Genomic DNA, 21,553 nt, shown 5'->3' with positions numbered 1-21,553 from the left:
ATATAACACCAGCGAGAAAAACCCACAAATCTGAGGAAACAGTGAGACCTTTTTATTATGCATTCGGCAGTATTTCGTGCGTTTAGCACAATGCATGGAATTCTCACCGAGATAGTCTTGCCACCGAGCCAAACAGTGAGTATGCATTTTAAAAATGTAATTCAAACTCCAAGGAACATGAGCTTGGGTTCAGAACACAATGTAAAATCTCTCTATGTAGAGCAGCTTCCTTTTGAACACCCGCATAAAGCAATCGGAGGAGAGAAGAGCTTCACAATAAATAATTGCTTCTCTAGACTATCCAGAAGCCTGCCAGCAAACCGTCCTCCGTTTCCTGGGGATAGACATTCACCTTCACACCTGTCAGAACTTAGGGCTCTCAGAGAGAATTAACATCTGGTCAAGGCCAACGCTGTCATTCATCACCCTAAACTCCCCCATGTCAAGACCTCAGCACACACCCCAATGCCAGTCTGCCGTGAAGGGGAGGCAGGTGGCCTGGCCCCCGGATGAGCTCACCCCCAATCACAGGCTCAGACGCAGTCACCTCAGCCTGGCTGGGACCACGCAGCTAAACAAGACAGGGAGCCTTGGGGGGTGGGGGAGCACACATCACTATTCCTAGTTCTTCCCAATCATACAGATAAATAGGAATTTACATAATTTACAAATAGTTTGTGTTTGGGGCTTATTTTGAAGCCATTTCCTGAAGACCCACATTTATTCATGAAAGCAAATATGGGATTCACCTAATGGCCTTGACCCAGGGCAGCTTTTCCAGCAGCTTCCTGCAAACAAGTTCATGGCACATGCTGCTGCTCCTCCCGAGGCCGCCCCGCCCAGCTAACCAGTCTCTCCTTGTCACAAACCTCAAGGCTTCTTTTTTCTTTTCCTTCATTTCCTCCTTCTTCTTCAAGCACAGCTGAACATGTCTGTCTAAATCTTATAAGCCTCTAACTCCTTGAGTCCTGTGCAGCTAGGACTGCATCTACAGCAGTCCCTCCTGGTGCCGGCACACAGCTCCACCCTGCTCTACATTGGGATTCAAGTGTGCGGCAGCAGCTACGAGATGGACATGTGTTTACCTGCAAAGGGTTACCTTGGAGTTACTGACTCGCCAAGAGGAGTCAAGTCGAAAGCTTTCCAATGTGCCTCTCCAAACCCTCTCCAGCAGGAAGGCCACAGAGGGTGCCGGCCCAGGGCACATCTGGGATCACTGTCCCCAGGAGGGAAACTGGGCTGTTGGATGGGGGATTCTTGGGGAAGGGTGTACTGTTTAGGTGAGGACCCTCTGGGTGGGTTTTCTCCCCCAGGCAGAACTCATTCTTTGTCCTCAAAGAGGCAGAAATGTGAATCATGTGGGGGCAGGAACTGAGGCTTTCTAACACAGGCTGGGCAGGCCTCCTGGGAGGGCTCCAGAGGCAGCAGGTGGAATGGCAGGTGGAGGCAGGGCCCACACTGGGCTAGCCTGTGATGGTGGAGGTCTAAAGACGGCTCTGTCTGTCTGTCCTGGACTTCAACCTATCTTGGAGAAAGAGGGCAAAAGAAAAAGGAAGAGTGTTATAGAAGGTCTCTTTACTGGCTAAAAAAAGGCAACTTCTCCCCACCCCAGGTCTAGCTGTTTCCCCGTTTTGAACTGATCCTCCTCACCAGTGCTTCTCGGCAATTTCAGTGCCTGCCACACACGGAGGAAGGTGTGACTTTCACACCAGCAGGCACTGCTGCCAGCAGCTCTCCCAGCCTAGTTCCATCTTTGATTAGCACAAGCGCAGGACAGCGCAGCCTCCCCTCTGACAATGTGAATCTGGGGATTACTAGCTCAAGTCTTACAAGAAAGAAGGGGACCTGGTTTATAAGGAAAGACTTCTTCTGCCCCAGTGAAGCTTCTTCCAGGAGCTTTCCAGACCCTGGTGGATATGGTGCCACCAAAGCACTAAAGGCAAAGCCATGATTTTCCTGGGTAGGGTCCTCGTGTGTCCTTGAACACACCCACACATTCCTACCCCAGGACCTCGCTCATCCCTCTGGTTCACCCCCTCTTTTCCTTCAGGTCTTCGTGCCAGTGCCCTTGTCTACACAATCCAAATTGCTACCTGCCCCAACACTTCCTCTCCCTGTCCCGGTCCCCTGGTCTCCTGCACGCATCTCACTCAGTATTTTACGTATTTGTTTGCCGTCTGCTTCCCCCACTAGTTAAGCTCCATGAAGGCAGACTCTTTGCCTTGTTCCCTGCTGTGTCCCCAGCATCATGAACAGTGCCAGGGGTGTCGCAGGTGCTCAACAATTCTTTGCTAAGCAAATGCAAGAGGGGATGTATAAATGATGCAATGGATGGATGGCTTTAATCACATCCCTCCCTTGCCAAGAGGAGTTTGGGTCTGGAGCGAGGAAGAGAAGAGAAGAAAGAATAAAGAGGCAAAACAGGACCAGCTGGGGCCTGACTCATGCTCCCCAGGGACCTCTCTCTGCTGCCTCAGCCCCCCTCCTCCCTCTCCACTTTTATTATGAATGCTGACAGAGCCCTCTCTGGGCCACGAGGAGCGATCTGCCACCAATTTGGAAAGCCTCCTGGATACCGAGCATGGTTTAATCTCCCCTTGATCAGTCCCTGTAGGAACCCAAGCCACCTCCAGGCTGTTCCCAGAAACATGAATTACCACCCATTGCAGCCGTGTGGGTGGGTCATCTGACAGATAGACACATACATCCAGTTTGGCTGCAGGAAACCCTGAGGATCTCAGATGAAAAAGACAAGGGGGTACAAAATATAATAAAATAACAGGAATTTGGGGAGCCATGTACTTCATCTCTATCCTGAGGCAGTGGCTGAAAAGTAAGAAATGTTTTATTTTGCCCAGCCAGCATGGCTCAGTGGCTGAGTATTTACCTATGAACCAGGAGGTCACGGTTCGATTCCCGATCAGGGCACATGCCTGGATTGCAGGCTCCATCCCCACTGTGGGGCATGCAGGAGGCAGCCGATCAATGATTCTCTCTCATCAGTGATGTTTCTATCTCTCTCCTCCTTTCCTTTTTAAAAGCAATATCTATCTATATCTATATCTATATCTATATCTATATCTATATCTATATCTATATCATCTAAATGTTTGTGTTTTTCTGTAAGACCTTGGGTTGTGTGTTCCCGGGGAGATGGGCAAGGGCTCCGAGAGGCAGCGGTCAGCTTGCTTTGCCGGGTCTAGTGAGCTCCAGGGCTGGACATCACTGCGTTGATGCCACAAGGGATGCCAGGGGTCAGCTCAGGGGCAGGGCAAGGAGTGGCTGTCCACAGCCCTGGCCTGCTCTGTCCCCAGAGACAACTTACCAAAGGCACCCTGCCTGCCTGATATGGGGCAACCCATGTGCAGTGAGGTTCCCACTGGCCACCTCCAGGCCAGATGCCATCCCCGCCCCCATGTGCCCTCGAAGGTGCAACGCCTGGGAAAGCACTGTCACCTCCTCGGATGCGAGCTTCTGTCCACCCCGCCGGCCAGTACTGCCTCTCCTTGGTCCAGTTCTTCTTCGGCACCTGAGTTCCTGTGGGGAGAGAGCTGGTTTAATGAAGCCACCTGCATTTCATTGTGGCTGGTTTTCCAGTGTCAAGTTATAACTTCCTCTTCCCAGCAGGCGGACCGCAGTCAGGGCATAGACACCCCCTGTACTCCAGCTAGGCGTCCCGGCCTCACCTGCCCCAGGACCACTGACACCTGGGAATGATTCAACTAGACGGGGTGCCGTACCTGCTGACAGCCAGGGTTCCGGTGCAGAAACGCTCGCAGGAGGGGTCATGGCTCGCCGCACAAGCACAGCGCAGCGTCCACTTCGAGGGCTGTGGGCTCTGCGGAAACGGCGCTGTGGACCTCCTGCTGCGGGCGTGTCCTCGGTAGCTGGACAGTCCATAGGGCACAGTCTGTCTGCAAAGCACAGAGCAGTCAGTGTCCGGGTCCTGGCGGGACGCACGAGCCATGCAGCCTGGCGATGTCTCAGGGCCTGGGGTCTCCACCCTGCCCCTGCACTTTGGGTCTGAGGATGCTTCTGGAGTGGACTGTTCACCTCTTATTACCACTCAGAAAGTGTGCTGGGGCCCCAGATGGAGAGGTGAGGAGGGCCGGGGGAGCTAGAGGAGGACATCTCCACACCCTCCTGCAGCCAGGCTGGGGGGAGGGACAGTGTGGGGGAGCAGACACCTCGTCTGAGCACATGGACCCTTCGGTCTTTCCTAGTCACCACCTTTGCTGGGTAGTTCTAGTTTCCTTCCCCACCCAAACCCCAGCACAGACCTTCCCATTGACCCGCATGCTGGGCCCAATAATCCCAAAGTGACACTTTCCTAACCCGCAGCCTGGCACCACCCGCCTGTCCTGGAATCTATTCATTCATTCATTCATTCATTCATTCATTCCTCACCCGAAGATTTTTCCATGAGTGGAAGAGAGAGGGAGAGACAGAGAGAAATATCGATGTGAGAGAAACACATTGATTGGTTGCCTCCTGCATGAGCCCCGACAAGGGTCCATGCCCTTGACCGGAATCGAACCCGGGACCCTTTGGTCTGCAGGCTGACGCTCTATCCACCGAGCCAAACTGGCTAGGGCTGTCCTCAAGTTTCTTCAGTGCCCACGCCAGCCTTGCAGCCAGCACTGACCGTCAACAACCATGCAAATATGGCCGTAGAAACGCATCCTGGCCTCAAACGTCGCTGCCTCGAAGAGACAAACTTCAGAGGACCCTTCGTGCCTGTGAGGGCGGCCGATGACAGGACCCGCCTTGGGAAAAGGCCTAAGAAGAAAAAGCCTAAAACTGTTTACCAGTTTCGTTTATGGTTGGAGCTGGGAGGAGGTACCTGTGCCATTCAGAACAGTAAGGATTAGACCATGTTTACGCTCGAGCGAGAGCATCCGCAGTGTCCTCTGCAGAGCAGGCAGGGCTCAGGCAGCGCCGGGGGGATGTTCAAAGCAGATGCTTAGCTCATTAGGACCATTGAACAAGATTCAGAGGATAAATTACCAATAAGCAGAGGAAACTTAAGTGGCCAAAGTCACTTTTCCAATAAGTCTCAGTTTTCCTGCCAGTCCCCAACACGGACCGCCTTGTTTTCTGAGACCCCCACCCCAGAGTCTCACCAATCATCCACCTCAAAGGGGCATCTGACATCCTCTCCCCACTGTCAAGGTCAAATCAAATTGAATTTACTTTAATTTGAAACACATGCCATGGAGCATTGTTGGGATGATGAGGCAAAGTGGGTGGTGCCCCATCGTGACCTGATGCCTGGACCCCACTTCCTCCCTGCTGGGCTAGGCTGCGGAGCGCCACCAAGTATTATCTGTCACCCGTGGCAGCTTTCCCTCTGACTGAGGCTGGCCCAGTGCAGAGCAATCTGAGCTCACCAGCTGGAGAAAGTAGGCGGGGTCCAGTTCTGTTCTGAGCGTCACCTTTGCAAGAAAAACACAATATTTTTCTTGAGGAATGGGAAATGGGGGTGGGGGTGGGGGTGGCCAGACATTGCAGACACTGTTGTGAGGCAGGATTTGGTTCGAGATGCATTTTTCCAGTCATGGGGCCACATTAAATCTCCCAGTGCTGACATTAAGCCCAGTCCCCCTTTCTTGGTGAAAGTCACACACAAGGAAAAACAAAGCTCCCACTTTCCCATCGACAGCGAGACCTCCGTTCCGGAATTGCCCTCAGCCAATCATGCCATTCCGTGTGTGGAACTCTACAACCTCTGTGAAAACTCTGGGTGTTTCAGGTAAGAAGCGGGCAATGCGGTCTTTGTTAATAGAGAGATGCTAGGTGCTCTACCAGCCGCCAAGGGCAAAGAGCTAGCATGCAAAGGGTTAGGGCAGGACTCCGTCCTTTCCCACAGGGAGAGGTGGAACCTGCTCCCAGCACAGGTGTTTGATGTGTGCACTCTGCTGGCCGACCTGGGACCCACCCTAATGGAAGTTCCAGATCCATGGATCCCACCTCCCACAGGTACAAAACTGACTGGTTGTAAATCTATCTGATAAGCTCTTAAATAAGACTTTTCTATCCTTGTACCTGAACAAATATGGCCTCAAAACGCCTTGCAAGATCAGTCTTGAATTTAGCGTTCCAAGGGTCCTTGGAGTTTGTGTTGAAAGATGGCAGACTAAGGAGATTCAGCACCTTCTCTTCATACTGCTCCATCCCACAGCCAGGGGGGCTCATCCACCCCCATAAGACGCACCCCAATCTCCAGCTGCCCCTCATCTCACCAGCCGATGCCCCTTGGCCACTCTGTAGACTCGGGATATATACCCGGAGCCCTGTTCTCTCCCTGGGTGTTGAACCCTGGAAGTGGACCTGGGGATATTTGGATATGAGAATCCAGGATCCTGAATATGGAACATAGTCTAGAAGGGACAGTATGTGAGTTTTAGTCCTATAGACTCCTAGCAATGGGGTTGCAGACATGGCCAGAGGAGGGGCAGAGGCAGCCCTTGAGCCCATAGGGACCAGGGCAGGGTCATGCTTAACCAGCTCTAAGAGTAGATCACCGGCTCCTCACAAGTAGGAGGCAGGTCTTCTTCTTTTGTATCTTCCATCAACTTAGCACCAGGTTGGACAAATGGAGGCCCCTGTTTGAGCAGCTGGTAACTAAGTGTGAGATAATCTAGTCCAACAACTCAAGATACTTTCCAACCTAAAATGTTCAATAACTACAAAATTCCACTACAAAGAACTCCAACATTAGTCAAGCATTATATATATATGGGGAGAGAGAGAGAGAGAAATACCCAGTATCATTCTAAGTGTTTTTGAGATACAGAAAGGTATATGCATGTCTGTGCCTTCAGGCATTCACATGCTACTGGAGCATGAAAGCAGGTAAAGGAAACATTACAAGCCAGCATATACAGGTATGTGCAAGGTACACAGAGTGCAGAGGAAGGTTATCTGTTAACTCCATCATTATGTTGTAAAACACTTACATGATGGTCACTCCACCCTGTCAACACTTTCCTGATCTACAAAAGGGTTGTGGGACACATTGGATGAGACATGTCACTGCATGGTAAATACTTACCAGGAGTTACCAGTAAGGCAATGTTAGCTACTCTTGTTGCTTATTTGGTCTGGGAATTCAAGTCAGTTGTATCAGGCAGAAACATCCCCTCTACCAAGCCTGCATTTGAGGTGTGTGACTAAGCAATAAAGAGAGGTAAGGGTAGCAAAGAACTGGAGAGCCATTTGGCAATGCCATTCTTTGCCACCCTTCCTTTTGGCTGGCCCATCATTCCACATGGCCTGTCTAATAAGCACTTGTATTTCAGTTGTCTGGCGACTCTTTGGCATTTGCTGCTTTTTGAATGGTGAACTGGAAAGACCTAATGGTGGAACCATGAAAAAGCAGTTAAAACGGCTGAGAACCTTTGACTTTTTACTCTCTGCCCAATTGTTTTAGCCTATAGGGTTTGGAGAATGCAGTTCTTAATCAAGGTAGGCAGCTCTTCAATCTGTGAGTGTTGCAGTTATAACTCAGAGCTCCATACTAAAGACAAGCAGATGAGATGAACCCAGATGCTCTTAGACAAAACAAGACAGCCCTCCAGCACACTTGCAGATGCAACGTCTCCTGCGGTGTCTTTACGTGATAAATTGCCCCCCAACGTACATAGTCAGAACATTCATTATTTGCTCGGTGATGGTGATGTCGGAGTCTTATTTATCACCATGCTCCTTCTTCGCCACTTTTCCCCAAATGTCACATATAAACGTTATTAAACATTAACCTTCGAAATCTCCCGTATTCATTCTTTATCTGCAGCATCATACTGAAAACATTTTCTTTCTCTCTGCAAGAACTTTTTAAATAAGCTGACTTCCTGTATTTTTTTAAGATTCTGTTTTTAAATTCAGTGCTGTCTTTTCATAAATGAATTAATGATCTCCACTTTTCTGATCAGAATTTTAAAGGAAAGATACCGATATTCACAGAGGCAACACAAAGAGCTTCACTAGCCAAATTCCAAAGTCTCAGGGAAGTTATCAAACTGTCACTCCCTCAAAAACCCACTTTTCAGCCTCATACTGAATGGCATTCAACAAGTAACTGCCAAGTGTTTTTTGATAAGCAGGCCCTGGACTAGACTCTGAGTCAATATCTGAGAACAAGACAGACAAGTGGCCTTGTACACACAAAGTCTTTGTTTTGTTATCTTCACCTGAGAATGTTTCTTTTCTATTGGTTTTTAGAGAGAATGGAAGGGAAGGAGGGAGGGGAAGAGAGACAGACAGACAGACAGACAGACAGACATGTGAGAGAGACACATGGATTGGCTGCCTCTTACATGCACCCCAACCTGGGCTGGGGATCAAACATGCAACCCAGGTATGTGCCCTTGACTGGGACTTGAACTTGTGACCATTTGGTCCTTGGGCCAATGCTCTAACCACTGAACAACCGGGCAGGGCCACACAGTCTTAAATTAGTACAGAGGTCAGTAAATTGGCATTTTATGGGCTTCATTCAATTGGCAGAGGGGTTCTTTAATCTGAAAATTTCACATGAACATCCCAATTTCTAGCTTCTCTTGATTAACTTCAAGTTATGCTAACACCAACCCCCCACTGCAACATGTGGCAATCATCTGGAACTCTATCACTCCATTTTGCCCCAGTCCCCACCACTCCCAGTAGCTTTACACTTGTCCTTCTTTGCTCACTTTTGTGTCTGGCCTTCATGGACATCTGAGTTTTCAATCCCTGGTCTAGTGGGATGTCCCGTAAAATAAAGCCAGACAGGTCATATGACACAGTGACACAATTAGCACTTGGTACTATTTGTAAAAATAGAGTTGTTTGCAATTTTAAAAACTCCAAGTTCTCCTCAACATATAGAACATTTTTACATCACAAGCAAAATGTCAAGGTGACCAATACCTCCTTCAGTCACTTTTCCTCCTGAAAAGGGAAGTAAAGGCAGCATTTCCTTTGGGTCCAGGGGACATATTGTCCAGAAGGTAAGATGCTGTGGGCCAGTGGTCCTGTGACCTGTTTCCTAGTGGCAGAGAGGCAGGCAGGCAGGAGGTAGCTACAGCTGCTGGGCACCAGCGGTCATTACCGCTTCTCACCAGTCCCCAGAGTAACAACTTCCAGACTCCAGTGCACTTTCTAACTACACCTGAATTTCAGATTTTATTAAATTCCTTCCTTGGAAGGCACCCCTTACCTGCTCTTTGAGCTTAGCAATATCTTCCTGGGCAAGGAGGTATGGATTGCCTTCGTTTGCTATCATTTAACCTTAATCTGAAAGAACAGCTGGCTAAGAATTTTGTTCTAAAGTAAGACAAGATAGAGTCACTATCAGAAGTGGCTGAACAGTCAGCGCCTATAGAAGCATCCATTCACTTCAACCAACATCTAGTGGGCTTAGTTGCATGGAGACAGGATAACACAAGCTCTGAGATAGAAGTCCCCTCTCAAAGGACTTAAAAGCCCAGAATTCTTCAGACTCTAAAGTTTAGAGCCTGGGGCCAACTTTGGTTGTTTTTGTCTCCAGAAATCTAATCTCTTCTCTTTGTCATTAGGAATTACCCCTCCATTTTGTGTGAGGTCTTGGTGAGACTGTCAATCATTGTGCCTAACCTTTGCCTGCCTGAAAACTCACCAGGTGACCCTTGTGGGACAATTGGACCCTCTCTCTCCCAAGATGAGTGAGTAGAGAGCAACTCAAGATCAGAAAGTACTCAGTACTGTTCAGTTGCATCCCTGGACCCCCAGTCCTGTCCTGGTATCTCTCCCTTCTGAGCCTGGGGCTGCTTCTCCACCCGTCTGTGGGTGACAGGTATCTTTCCAACAACTTCTTTTAAGCTGTGTTAGCTGGACCAGGTTTCTGTTGCTTGTGACCTCTAGCTGACCTGAAACTCACTTTCTTGAGATTGATGCAACCAGCATCTCTTAGGTTTAACAAAAACCCAGGCTCTCCCCAGGTGCCAGGGACAAGAAGAGATTTCCTTCATTGCAACAAAACACACACACAACATGGTTCAGAATCAGAACAAAGCTCAGCACCCTCAGTTGGCTGGGGTCCTTCCTTCCCAGGTGTGCCCACTGTGAAATGTTTGGTTTGGATCGGACTGCCTTTTACGCAGGTGGAAGCAAGCATACTACCCCAGCCCCCAACACTTGGTTGACCATCAAAGTCTTATTCTCCAGCAAATGTATTTGTTGTCCACTCATCAGAGGCTGTGGAAGTCTGCTGGGGCTAGGCCTCATGCCAGACAGCCATTCGGCACCCTTCCAGCCACCAGGAAAGGAAAGCAGGCCAGCACACACGGCTCCTCCGTGACCTCGCTTCACAAACAGACAACACACATGCTCACTCTCTGCTTCTAAAGAACATAACCCAAACTTTATGCCCACAGACACTATAGAGTGAACTGGCCATTTGTAGCTCTACTTCCACTGCAGAAAATTCTAGCATTTTTAGGTTGGAAGACCTCAAGGCAGACTACTCATCCAACCCCCACTCAGCCCTTGAAAAAGCCAAAAATATCAGAAAATATCAAAAGAATGAACAATGTACTGTGAGTTAGTGGTTAACTTTTTTAAGGACCACCCCCCCCCCCAAAAAAAAAAAAAAAAAAAAAAAAAAAAACACAAAACCAACCAACAACAACTTTTGCGTTTATGCTGGACTTAACAGTTTGGGAATTTTACCAGAATCATATCCATGTTCAAAGAGAGTTGGGCACTGACCCCCACCAACAGACCCGGAACAGGGGTCATTTCTGTACCTGTGCCACAGGGGTGGCTTCCTTCTTGTCCCCAGGATGGACACAGCTGGACCCTGTCCACCCAGAATCACAGACCATTTCTACCTTGTTCACCTCTGCATCCAGGACAGCTGGTGGAGGAAGGAAAGGAAAGGGAAGGAAGGGAGAAAGGAAGGAAGGGAGGGAGGGAGGAAAAGGGAAGGAAGGAAGAAAGGAAGGAAAAAAGGGGAGAGGGAGGTAAGGAAAGAGGGGATGAAGGGAGAGGAAGGGAGGAAAAGGGAAGGAAGGGAGGAAGGAAGGAAGGGAGGAAGGGAGGAAAAGGGAAGGAAGGCAGGAAGGAAAAAAGGGGAGAGGGAGGTAAGGAAAGAGGGGATGAAGGGAGAGGAAGGGAGGAAAAGGGAAGGAAGGGAGGAAGGAAGGAAGGGAGGAAGGGAGGAAAAGGGAAGGAAGGCAGGAAGGAAAAAAGGGGAGAGGGAGGTAAGGAAAGAGGGGATGAAGGGAGAGGAAGGGAGGAAAAGGGAAGGAAGGGAGGAAGGAAGGAAGGGAGGGAGGGAGATAGGGAGGGAGGAGGTCTGAATTACCCATGACTTCTAGGCCACCACGGAGCAGGCCCCTGCCCTTCCTCCCAGCAATAAAGCCATAAGCGAGTGTGGGGTTTCTGTCTCCATCAAGATAAGAGGTCCCCAGGACCCCCACAACTGTATTTAGAAAGCTTCCATGTCCTGTTACCATATAACTAAGCTGAATAACCCCAAAGCCACAGACTGTATCATCCATCGCTCACCGGGACACAGACACAGTCTTCCCAAATGCGGTGCACACACACGGAAGGACGTTTAATGGAAGCATAGAGGTCGAAGGAAAAACCCTTCTGAGTTTGTTGTGCAGCGTGAGACTTTGAAGTGTTACAGCTCAAAAAAAATTTAAAGCCACAAACTGCTCTGATCCCTGGGGAAATGACAACGTCTACAGAACCCTCCAGATTAGCTGGGGTCCCTCCCACTGGTACAACCCAAATGTGTCCCCCTGAGTCAGGCTGGAGTTCCACCCCCAGGCCCAGTGACCCTGAGGAATTCCAGGTCCAGTGTAGGCATGAGACCGCACATCTGTCTGGCACAGCCTCATTATAACTTTATGCAAAGCTGCAGACAGATGGGGCCCGAAATAGTTCCCAGCCGTGGAAACAGACGGGGTAAAAGAAGGAGCAGGTATTGTTTGTAAGGCGGGGGTGTTTGTAGAGGGGTTTTTCAAAAACGTACACATCCCTTTCAGTAACGCACAGGAAGCATGAGCCGACACCCTTGCTCATTTCCAGGAGATTCACCTGAAGACACAAGTCCTAGGAGCACTCGCAACCAAGGGTGACACAGACACTCACTGTCCTCCCAGTGGAATAGCTCGCGGTTGATGTCACTTCCTTTTGGTAGCTGTGAGCCAGTGGTCATCTGTCTCCTACGAAGACTTGAGTCCCTGACGAGACACACGCTTTATCTCCAAACAAGAGCCAGGACTGGGATTAGGGTGGGGTGGCTAAGGGAAGCCGGGAAAGCGCAGATGCTGCCGCTATGAAAAATGTTGATATTTTATCAATCATGAAAGTTCTGCACTAATTTTGATTTTTTCTTCTAATCAATACAGTAACTTTTATTTCTTTGCTGCTGACTTTTTGGCATCTTCTTAGTTTGCTCCTGAGAGAGAGAGAGAGAGAGAGAATCCCTCGCCTCACCCTGTTCTCGACCCCGCAAGAAACCGATGGAAAGCAGAGCTATAAAACTCCCAAAAAGGCACGCACATGCCACCTGCTCACCGGCTCGCTTCTGACTTGCAGCAGAGCTGCTCACGCTGCCCAGGCGAGGGCGCGGCTGTCCACTGTGGCTGTTCGTGCCATTGCTGAGACAGAACTGCGGTGCCCCACGGTACCGGCCTCCCACCTTCCTCCTGAAATGGATGTTTCTGCTTTTGAAATGACTGGCCAGGGCCCAGGGCCCTGCCACCCTGCTCTAGGGCTACTGTTCATCCAGGCCCCTGCTGCATCGGCCCTGCGGCCAGAAGAGCCCCAAGGTCTGTGCCTCCGGGCCTCTCACGACCAAGTTCTCCAAAAGCTCTTGGCAACTGGACACCCCATCCTGCTTGTCCATTCCTGGGGCACTTCATAGATGAGCAGGAACTGGAAGCATCCCAGGTACTGTCTGGGCCAGCAGCTCATCCATATTGCAGCCACTATCTGGATTTAGTTTCTAAAATAAAATTGGTTCCTATTCAAAATAGTGAGAAAGTGCGTGTGCCTGCGTGTGTGTGTGCATGCCTCATTTTAAAGAACTCCATTTGCATTCGAAGAATGACATAGAAGGACAGCAGGTGCTCGAAAGGCACCTGCAGGAGGGAGGGGCCGCTCCAGGCGCTGCGATGCGCTGAGGTGCTCATATCCAGTGCAGGACCCAGAGCCAGAGAGATAACACGCACAGACCCCAGCACAGCCGTGGGGCCTCCTCCAGGAAAGCACTGTTCGCCTTCCTGAGTCCTTTGTTTTAAATTCTAGCAGGAATAAACTGCACTAGAGATGCCACAGCCTTTTATCTGTCTCCAGATTTAAGGCCAAGTTCTGAGCTGCAACATCCCTTTCATCTCGCAGAAATCCAAATTGCCCTCTGGGGTCACGCAGGGTCACAACCGCTTTGTACCAAGTTTTCTGAGTGCAAATGAAACAGCTCCAGCCTCAAGCCACTCTTTCTTATCCAGGAGGGATCAGCTGCCTTTCAACTAAGCTTGGCTTCGCACCTGCACAGCTCCTCACCTACTGAGACACCTCTGGGGCAGAAAAGGGGGCTTTCAGGCTGAGTGACCCCAGCAGAAAGGTCATGGTGTGAGCAGACCTCAGTAGCAAACTCTGAAATGTAGCCCGAAGGCCCTCACATTTTAAAGACAGGTTTTGCTGCGAAATGTTTTAAGACAGTGGTCGGCAAACTCATTAGTCAACAGAGCCAAATATCAACAGTACGATTGAAATTTCTTTTGAGATCCAAATTTTTTAAACTTAAACTTCTTCTAAAGCCACTTCTTCAAAATAGACTCGCCCAGGCTGTGGTATTTTGTGGAAGAGCCACACTCAAGGGGCCAAAGAGCCGCATGTGGCTTGCAAGTTGCAGTTTGCCGACCACGGTTCTAAGAGATATACTACTCGAACTCAAAATCAGGATCTAAATACGTACTAGATTTCTAAGGAGGAGACAGAAATGGAGGAATGGGAGGGAAAAACTTATAAAATAAAACCACCATCAGTCAGGCCCTGAGTTCAAGATCATTCTCAGCCTGGCCAGCATCATCTTCTCTTACACATCCTTATCTATTTACTAGAGGCCTGGTGCACAAAATTCATGCATGGGGAGGGGTCCCCTCAGCCCAGACTGCACCCTCTCCAATCCGGGACCCCTCGGGGGATATCCGACTGTCGGTTTAGGGATCGGGCCTAAACCGGCAGTCGGACATCCTTCTCACAATCTGGGACCACTGGCTCCTAACTGCTCACCTGCCTGCCTGCCTGATCACCCCTAACTGCCCCACCTGCCGGCATGGTCGCCCCATGCAGCCTGTTTGGTCGTCCGTTTGGTTGCGATGGTCACTTAGGTTTTTATATTTATAGATCATTTTCCACAAACAGATGCCCATAGTATTTCCTGGGACCGCTTCCTGGTGACCCACACTTCAGGTCCTGGGCAGTGCTGGGTGACACTGGAAATGAGGGCCTCAGGGCCCATGAGGTCCTCAGTCTGCATAACACAAGGCATCACGTTTGCTCTGCTGGACTAGCCAGCTATGAGCATAAGAATGCAGACAGACCCGACCAAGATCTCAGTGCCAGGCCTTTAGCAAAAAGGCTCTCAACAGATCATTCAAATTTGCCTGCAATGCCAGACCCCAGTCACTGCTCGCCTCCCCATTAGCAGGGAGAACCCAGGCCAGTGGCTTCAGAGAACATCAGGTTTCCTTCCACAAACACTCCAGTATGTCCCCAGGTGAGCAGGAAGCAACAGAAAACAAGGAAGGAGGGACACACAGGGTGGGACCAGATCTCAGTGAGCCGGGAACAACCTTTGGCCACCAGCATCCCTATCAAGCTGCTTATCAGTTCAGCAGCCTGGCACACCTTTCCCAGGCTCTGTATGCAAATCGGATGCTAACAGGCCTCCCACTGAGCCCTCTAGGAGGCTGGGCAAGACCATGGTTGGATGGTCCAAGGAGGCCAACCTCAGTGGTACTTGAGAAGGAACTTTCTACTCACTGGCGTCCTCCAAGCAGAGTGGGATTCGGCAGGCAGGTCCCGGGCCCGGCACAGAGGTTGTATGGTTACTTTACGGTCATATCTTCCAGGTGCTGAGTGCTCACTACATTCCAGACACTGTCTGAGCATGTCCTAGAGACTTTCTCATACCATCCTCAAGCATCTTTCCTCGTACACATCACAGTCAACATCAACGCTGCCACCATCACCATCTGCATTGCCGTGATTATCATGACGGCTAGAAACACTGTCCCTCTGCCTCCACATCTGCATCTCCATCAACAATATTCTGTCCTGGCTCACAGTGGGGTGACTGTTACTGGGTCCCTGAAATCACATAGTAGGTGCATGGCTGAGCTCATGTCAGCAGGAGGCTGGGGTTCCAGGTCCTTCCATTCCACCGGGATGGCCTACAATTTGGAAGGTCCCTTCTTGGAAACATGCTGACACACTTTTCTTAGACAACACAGGGGGCAAAGGTGAATCTGTTGAATTATGATTATTCTTTTTTACTCTCCTTCTTTGGGAAGAAAAAGACCCCCAAACGAAGGTCATTCCTGTTGGGCTGAGTCAGCATGACAGGCTTTGGAGCAGCTGAGGTGGCCATGCTGTTCACTATCCTAGAACCCAACTGGTGTCTGCACCCTCCAGGGGCTGCAGCGAGAGGGTAGCGCCCCCAGGCCACATGTGAGTCAGAGCTCCGGGGGCTGGGGTCTCCCCTGAGGGTCTGTGCATTCCCAGTTGTCCAGCACAGTCATGACTTCTACCACTCTGCTCTGCTCTTTTTATAAATCCATTCCTACTTTCCAGCCCATGTGGCTCAGAGCTTTGAAAACCACAGTCACTGTTATAGCATCACGATGCTCCCCTCATTGTGTCCTAGGAGGGATTAACAGATGGCAGGTCCCCTCCATTCTTGGGAACAAAGTGGGGAGGAACACAGTGGATCCTGCTGGGTGTCCTGAAGCTCCATCAGCCATTCGATGGGCTAGCTCCGCTCTCCAGCTGGGTGAGTGGCTAAGGAAAGTCATGAAATCAGACAATCTCAGCTGCCTCCAACAGGGACAAGAAGGGCAGATGCCAGACAACCTGGGTTCCTCTTTGGGGGCCATGGACCTTCTGGAGGATACAATGGAAGCTATGTGCACCATCACTGGGAAAATCCCTACTCCCACACCGGACTGCAGAAAGGTGCGGGCCTGTGGTGAGCATCCATGCCCCTAGAACAAGAAGCCTTATTTCTGGGAGAAAGCCATGCACACCAGAAAGCCAGCAACAGCAAAGCCAGGGAAGCACCAGCAGGACTTGGCCAGAGCTCTCGTGTGGGCCGCGTGCTGGTGGAAAGGGCTGGCCCAGCTCAGTCTGGAAGAGCTGAGTGTGTGGGAAAACCTGGGAGAACCAGAGAACCACAGATCTTACACCCAGAAGATAGTCAGGGAGTAACGGGTCTCTTGGGCCTGAACCGGACATCAACTCTCCACACGAGATGCAGAGCAGATCTCAGCACAAACCCCAGCATCCTCCTGCTAAGTAGGCTTTTAGGTCCTTAACTGTGGCATGGAGGACTACACTCACAGCAAGCCTGCACCCCTGCAGACATCCTTCCTGAATAAAGGAGATGGCTGATCCATCTCTGCTGCCGACTGAATGAGCAGTAAGAGGAAAGACTGCCAAAGCTGAGAATCACCCCAAGTTCAAGACTTACTTAAGCATGAGGATCAAGATGCTCTGGGTTCTCAGAGCAGCCAGAAGCTGGGACAGGAAGGAAATCACACTCTGGAGGAGTTCTGGGACACCAGGAGGGTCTGATAAAGAAGAGGGGGTGGCAGCTAAGAGAGAGACGTGGGGCTGTGATGGCAGAGGCCTGGAGAAGACCTCGCTGTGCCACTGCTGCTCCTTCAGTGTGACTGAGTAACTTTTCCGATTCATTTCTCCAAACCCACATTCCCTGTCCCTACAGCCCGTTTTCACACATTGCAACTTGTCAGATAATTTAAGGCAGGGTGGGGAGCATCTGGACCACCGGCCACACAAGGTCCTTGAAATCACTTGGTCTGGCCCTGCCAGAGCATTAGGGATGAGTTAATTAAATGTTTGGCCAAATAGAGCAGGCTAATTTTTAAGTTGATAATTTTGTATGGCCCTCGAATGATAGTTATAAATACCCAAATGGCCCTTGGCAGGAAAAAGGTTCCCACCCCTGGTTTAAAGATAACAAAGGACCGATCTACATATCAAGGAATAGTTTGGGGAAGGAAGGAAGAAAGCAAGGAAGAATAAAGGAGGGAGGGAGGAAAGCAGGAAAGAAAGAAAGGAGGACAAGAGAAAGACCATCTGGAAAAATCTTCCTTATAAAAATAATTTTGCTTGTCTAACTTCAAACTGCTCAAGTCTGGCTATTGTCATTTTTGTTTCCCGAGTAGTTCACAGGACGCCCAAACACCGTATTTAATCCCTCTCCTAGTGTTTAAAAAGGGCCCCGGTCAGGGGGAAAGGAAAGTGTAAATCACACTGCGAGGGAAAGTCAGCATGTTGGCTGTCCTGGCAAAAGTAGGAGATCCCGGCTTCGCCTCAGCATGCAAGCCACTCGAAATGAAGGGCCAGGGTTCCCACAGAGGGCAGGGGTTGGCCTAGCCTCCGATGCATGTCAGCAATCAGCTAGGGGGCTTGGGAACGGGCAGAGGACCCAGGTGGTCTCCGAATTCTCTCCTCCCTCCTGCTCCCCTCTGCCCCAGGCCCCCTGCCCCTAACTCAGGGGACTTCCTTCCTTCTCTTTCTAGATGAATCCACAGCTTGGGATACTTGCCAAGGCAAGACCCAGCCCCTCAGTTGACTGCCCTGAGTGCTGGGTTCTGAGACACTCATTTGGTCAGATCGCAATGCCAGGAGGATCAGAAGCGTGGCAAGTGTCAGGGCGATGGGGATATAAGAAAAGGTGACCCTGACCACTCTCCGAGGGCAGAAGGCAATCGATGGCAGCCTGGTCTAGGAGCCCCTCAAAGGGAAGCTAACAGGGCGGCTGCCATCCTCCCTGCTGCGGACTGACTGTGTGTAGAGGCCTGAGCACACGCAGCCCGGCAAGCCCATTCAGCATCAGGAAGGGCTATGTGATTTGCGGGGCCCAGGATGAAATGCAAGCATGGACCTTCTGGTTCAGAAAGAATTAAGAAGTTCAAGACAACAACAACAGAGCATCAAACCGAGGGTGGATCCTTCTGTGCCCCGGAACCTGTGCCTGAGTCCAGTTGCTGGGTGAGCTGCCCTGTCTGCCATTCTGGCATAAAGGGGGACTTCCATGTCTATCCCAGATGCCGTCAGAGGGCTCGCTGTAAAGCCGCCTGGTTTGAAAGACAGCCGATCCCTGGGCTCACCCTGCTCTGCATTTCTTTCTCCAGGAGTCCACGGAGCAAGGTGGCAAGTAAGCCCATCCGAGGTGTCGCCAGGTTGCTCAGAGGTGAATTGGCTTGGGATGGAGGAAACCATGAGGGGCGTGACAGAGCTGCCTTTCAGCCCAGGGTTCCCGTTCACAGCAGCTACTCGAGAAGAAGCCCTAGCAGGGTGCTGGGAGTCCTGAGAGATCCCAAGACCACGCAGGGTATGAAACGCACCAGATTTAAGAGACCAGGAGGCCAAGGCCCACCCTCCCTGCTGCAGGACGAAGCTTCAGCTCTTGCTAGGTCTCCTGCCAACCCAGTCCCATCTGTAGGCCAGGGTGTGACCTGCATCCCCTGGGAGGGCCTGGCCCAGGATAAACCAGGTACTCTGCCCTGAGGGAGTGAGCGGGGAAACCAGCAGCCCCTCCCAGCAGAGCACTGCCCATGGCCTGGGTGAAGGTCAGCTTCACAGTGGGCAGACCCAGGACCCAGAGAGTCCTTAGGGCCTGGAGGGGAGCGGGGAGGCTGTCTGCAGCAGTGGGTGCAGTGGGCCACAGAAGCCAGCCCGTGGGAGGGCCCCTCCGCCCTCCATCCCTAAGAGGAAAGGAGCCTGGAGAATCTCACCCTGAATGGCAGGTTCCACAGACCCTGCCAACCCTGCAAACCCCCTCCACCCCTCAGCCCCCCACTCCCCACCCACCCACCCACCCCCAGTTCCCTGTTCCCTGAGGACAGGCTGCTCTCAAGGAATTTGAAACTCTTTGGAGCCCGACAGGGTCAGGAGGGGCGATGGCCCCGCAGCCCCTGGGGCAGGAGATACTTTCGGGGCTTCCTCCACCTCAGAGGGACTTCTCAGGTATCTAATCCCTCTAGCTGGCTCATGTCACTGGGAGGGGGTGCCCCTTCCACTGGAGCAGAAACTCTGGGGTTGGGTTTCTCCAGGGCCAGGCCCTCCCAGGGGATGCGGGTCACATCCTGACCTACAGATGGGACTGGGCTGGCAGGAGACCCAGCAAGAGCTGAACTCTGGGCCAGGTAGGCTCTGGGCTGACGGGGCTGGGGTGGGACCAGGTTCTCTGGGATGTGAAGCTGTAGCTTGGCACAGGAAGACCCCCTTACCTCGCCCCCCCCCTCGCCCCCCAGCACGTCTCCACCCCCAGGGCTCACTCACTCAGGGGTATTGATCCAGATGATGTCCAGGTGGCAATAGTAGACACACTCCTTGTCCTTGTAGGTGAAACAAGTGCAGCGTCTGACTCGGTGGCGTGCAGGGCCCCCCTTGGCCACCTGCTCCCCAAACCAACCTGGTCCCTGCTCCTGCCCAGGGCTCCGGGGACTTGGGCCCTGCACTTCAGTCCTGGCCACAGTCTCGATGTCCCCCTCCGATCTGGCTGCAGGCTGGGTGCCAGGCACCAATCCTGAAAGAGGCAGATTGAGGGGCCCCTGAGCTCCTGGGTGTGATGCCCCCTTGCCTCCACTTCCAAAATCCTGGCGGAGGAAGACCCCCAAACTGTCTGCAAAGTTTGCAAGCTAGTTGCACTTTCCAGAAAGTCTCCAAGCAATGCCAAATGTTCTGAAAAGTTTGCAAAGCTATGTGCCCAGTTTCCGAAAAGTTCTCAAACTGTGTGTACTCCAACTTGCAAGCTATTTTCACTTTCTGCAAAGTCTGCAAGCTATTTGCACCCACTGGAAACTTGCAAGCATTTTGCATGCTTTCTCAAAACTTTGCAATCATTTTGCAGTTTCTGAAGGGATTGCAAACTTTTTGAAAAGTTCCAATTTAATGAAAAACTGGCGGAGGCAGATCGGGCCACAGGTCTCCAGTCTGTGCATGGGCTACATGCAACTTCCAGAGCCCCTGGGGTAGTCTGTGCTCCCGGTTCTCCCCCAATCTCCCCCCAGGAGCTTCCAGGGATGGCGAGCCCAGGCAAAAGGCTGCTCCCCGCAATGCACCCTTCCCTGTGCCCCCCAGCCCCAGCGTCCTTTTGTGTGCGCTCGCGCCAGAAGAGGCGTCCCGCCCCGCCCCGCTTTTACCTGCAGCGGAGGTCACTGTGAGCCCGAAGAGTAGCCACAACTCCAGCTCCATGAACCCAGATCAGGCGCGGGAGCACCGGGCCTGGAGGACGCACTCCTGTGGCTCCAGAAGGGCTCTCGGGCCTCACCCTCCAGCTGTGGGGTTTGAGGAGGGCCTCTCACTTGCTGGGTCCCCGCTCCCGCCAGGAGTTGGCTGCAGTGGTCACAAACTTCAGAGCACGCTGCCCATCCCTGCGCAGGGCGGCCGGCTGTGGGCTCAGGCTTTTCTGGCTCCCGCACCACCCCCTCGCCTCCCCGCCCCCCAGAGGGCTGGAGCTGTGCGCCGGGCCTTTGAACCCGGGCTCCGGGGGTCTCCTAGCCCTGAGGAAGCACGGAGCACAGCAGCCCCGCAGCGCACCCAGCACGGCAAGGGGTGGGGGCCGTGCGCAGGCGGGTGCACTGGGGTGTGGGCCGGGACAGCTGCTGGGAGGCCACACGAACACACACACACACACACACACTCACACACAGACATGGGCACACACTCGCATTCACACTGCCTCTGCTCGCTGCTCTGCTGCCCCAGGACCTGCAGCTCCCACCCCCGAAGGAAGAGGCAAGATAGAAGGGTGCGCAGAAAGGCTGCTATCTTTCACTTCAGGGGCTAAGGGAAAGCGACTTGTCCCACTGTTCACCTAATGACACCTTACAGTCCTTGCACAAGGCCTGCCTGCCTGGCCGTACTTTACACTCGTGACTCAGGGCACTGGCTTGTCTCCCTGCCTCTCCCAGGAGCTCAGAGCCAGTGGGTGTGGGCACTAGCTGGGAGCAAAGTCAACCAGGCAGGGTTAGCGGTCCTGGGGTGGCCTGGACTTGCTTATGGACCCTGCACAGAGAGGTGGCTTCGGAGAGAGGCAAGTCCCCTCCTTGGAAGTCCACGTGCTGGCTGCTCTCCCAGCCCACCCGGGACCTGTCTTCAGCATGAAGCATGCCCAGAACAGGAGGGCTGGTCTATTTTGTTCTTTACCAAGGCCATCTGTGCTAAGACCTGTCCCTGGGCACATAGGAAGTAGTCACGAAAGATTTGTGGGTAAATGGATGAATGCATGAATGCATGAATGAATGAATGAATGAATGCTTCC

General features: G+C 51.8%; 1 protein-coding gene across 1 annotated transcript; it reads right to left on the bottom strand.

The window, feature by feature from the left end:
* Window positions 1-1,484: 1,484 nt before the first annotated feature.
* Window positions 1,485-20,484, bottom strand: EDN3 (endothelin 3; the record flags this gene model as incomplete). The annotated part of the gene is made up of 5 exons (XM_080687018.1): window positions 1,485-1,521; window positions 3,457-3,537; window positions 3,741-3,914; window positions 19,570-19,816; window positions 20,433-20,484. 5 exons carry the CDS (start codon window positions 20,482-20,484, stop codon window positions 1,485-1,487), a joined length of 591 nt encoding a protein of 196 aa, XP_080543144.1.
* Between the last annotated feature and the right edge of the window lie 1,069 nt (window positions 20,485-21,553).

The sequence above is a fragment of the Plecotus auritus genome (genome assembly GCF_963455305.1).
Source record: "Plecotus auritus genome assembly, chromosome: 8".
Classification (NCBI taxonomy): domain Eukaryota; kingdom Metazoa; phylum Chordata; class Mammalia; order Chiroptera; family Vespertilionidae; genus Plecotus; species Plecotus auritus.
The sequence above is the reverse complement of the archived record's forward strand: the minus strand, read 5'-3'. Positions and strand labels throughout refer to the sequence as shown.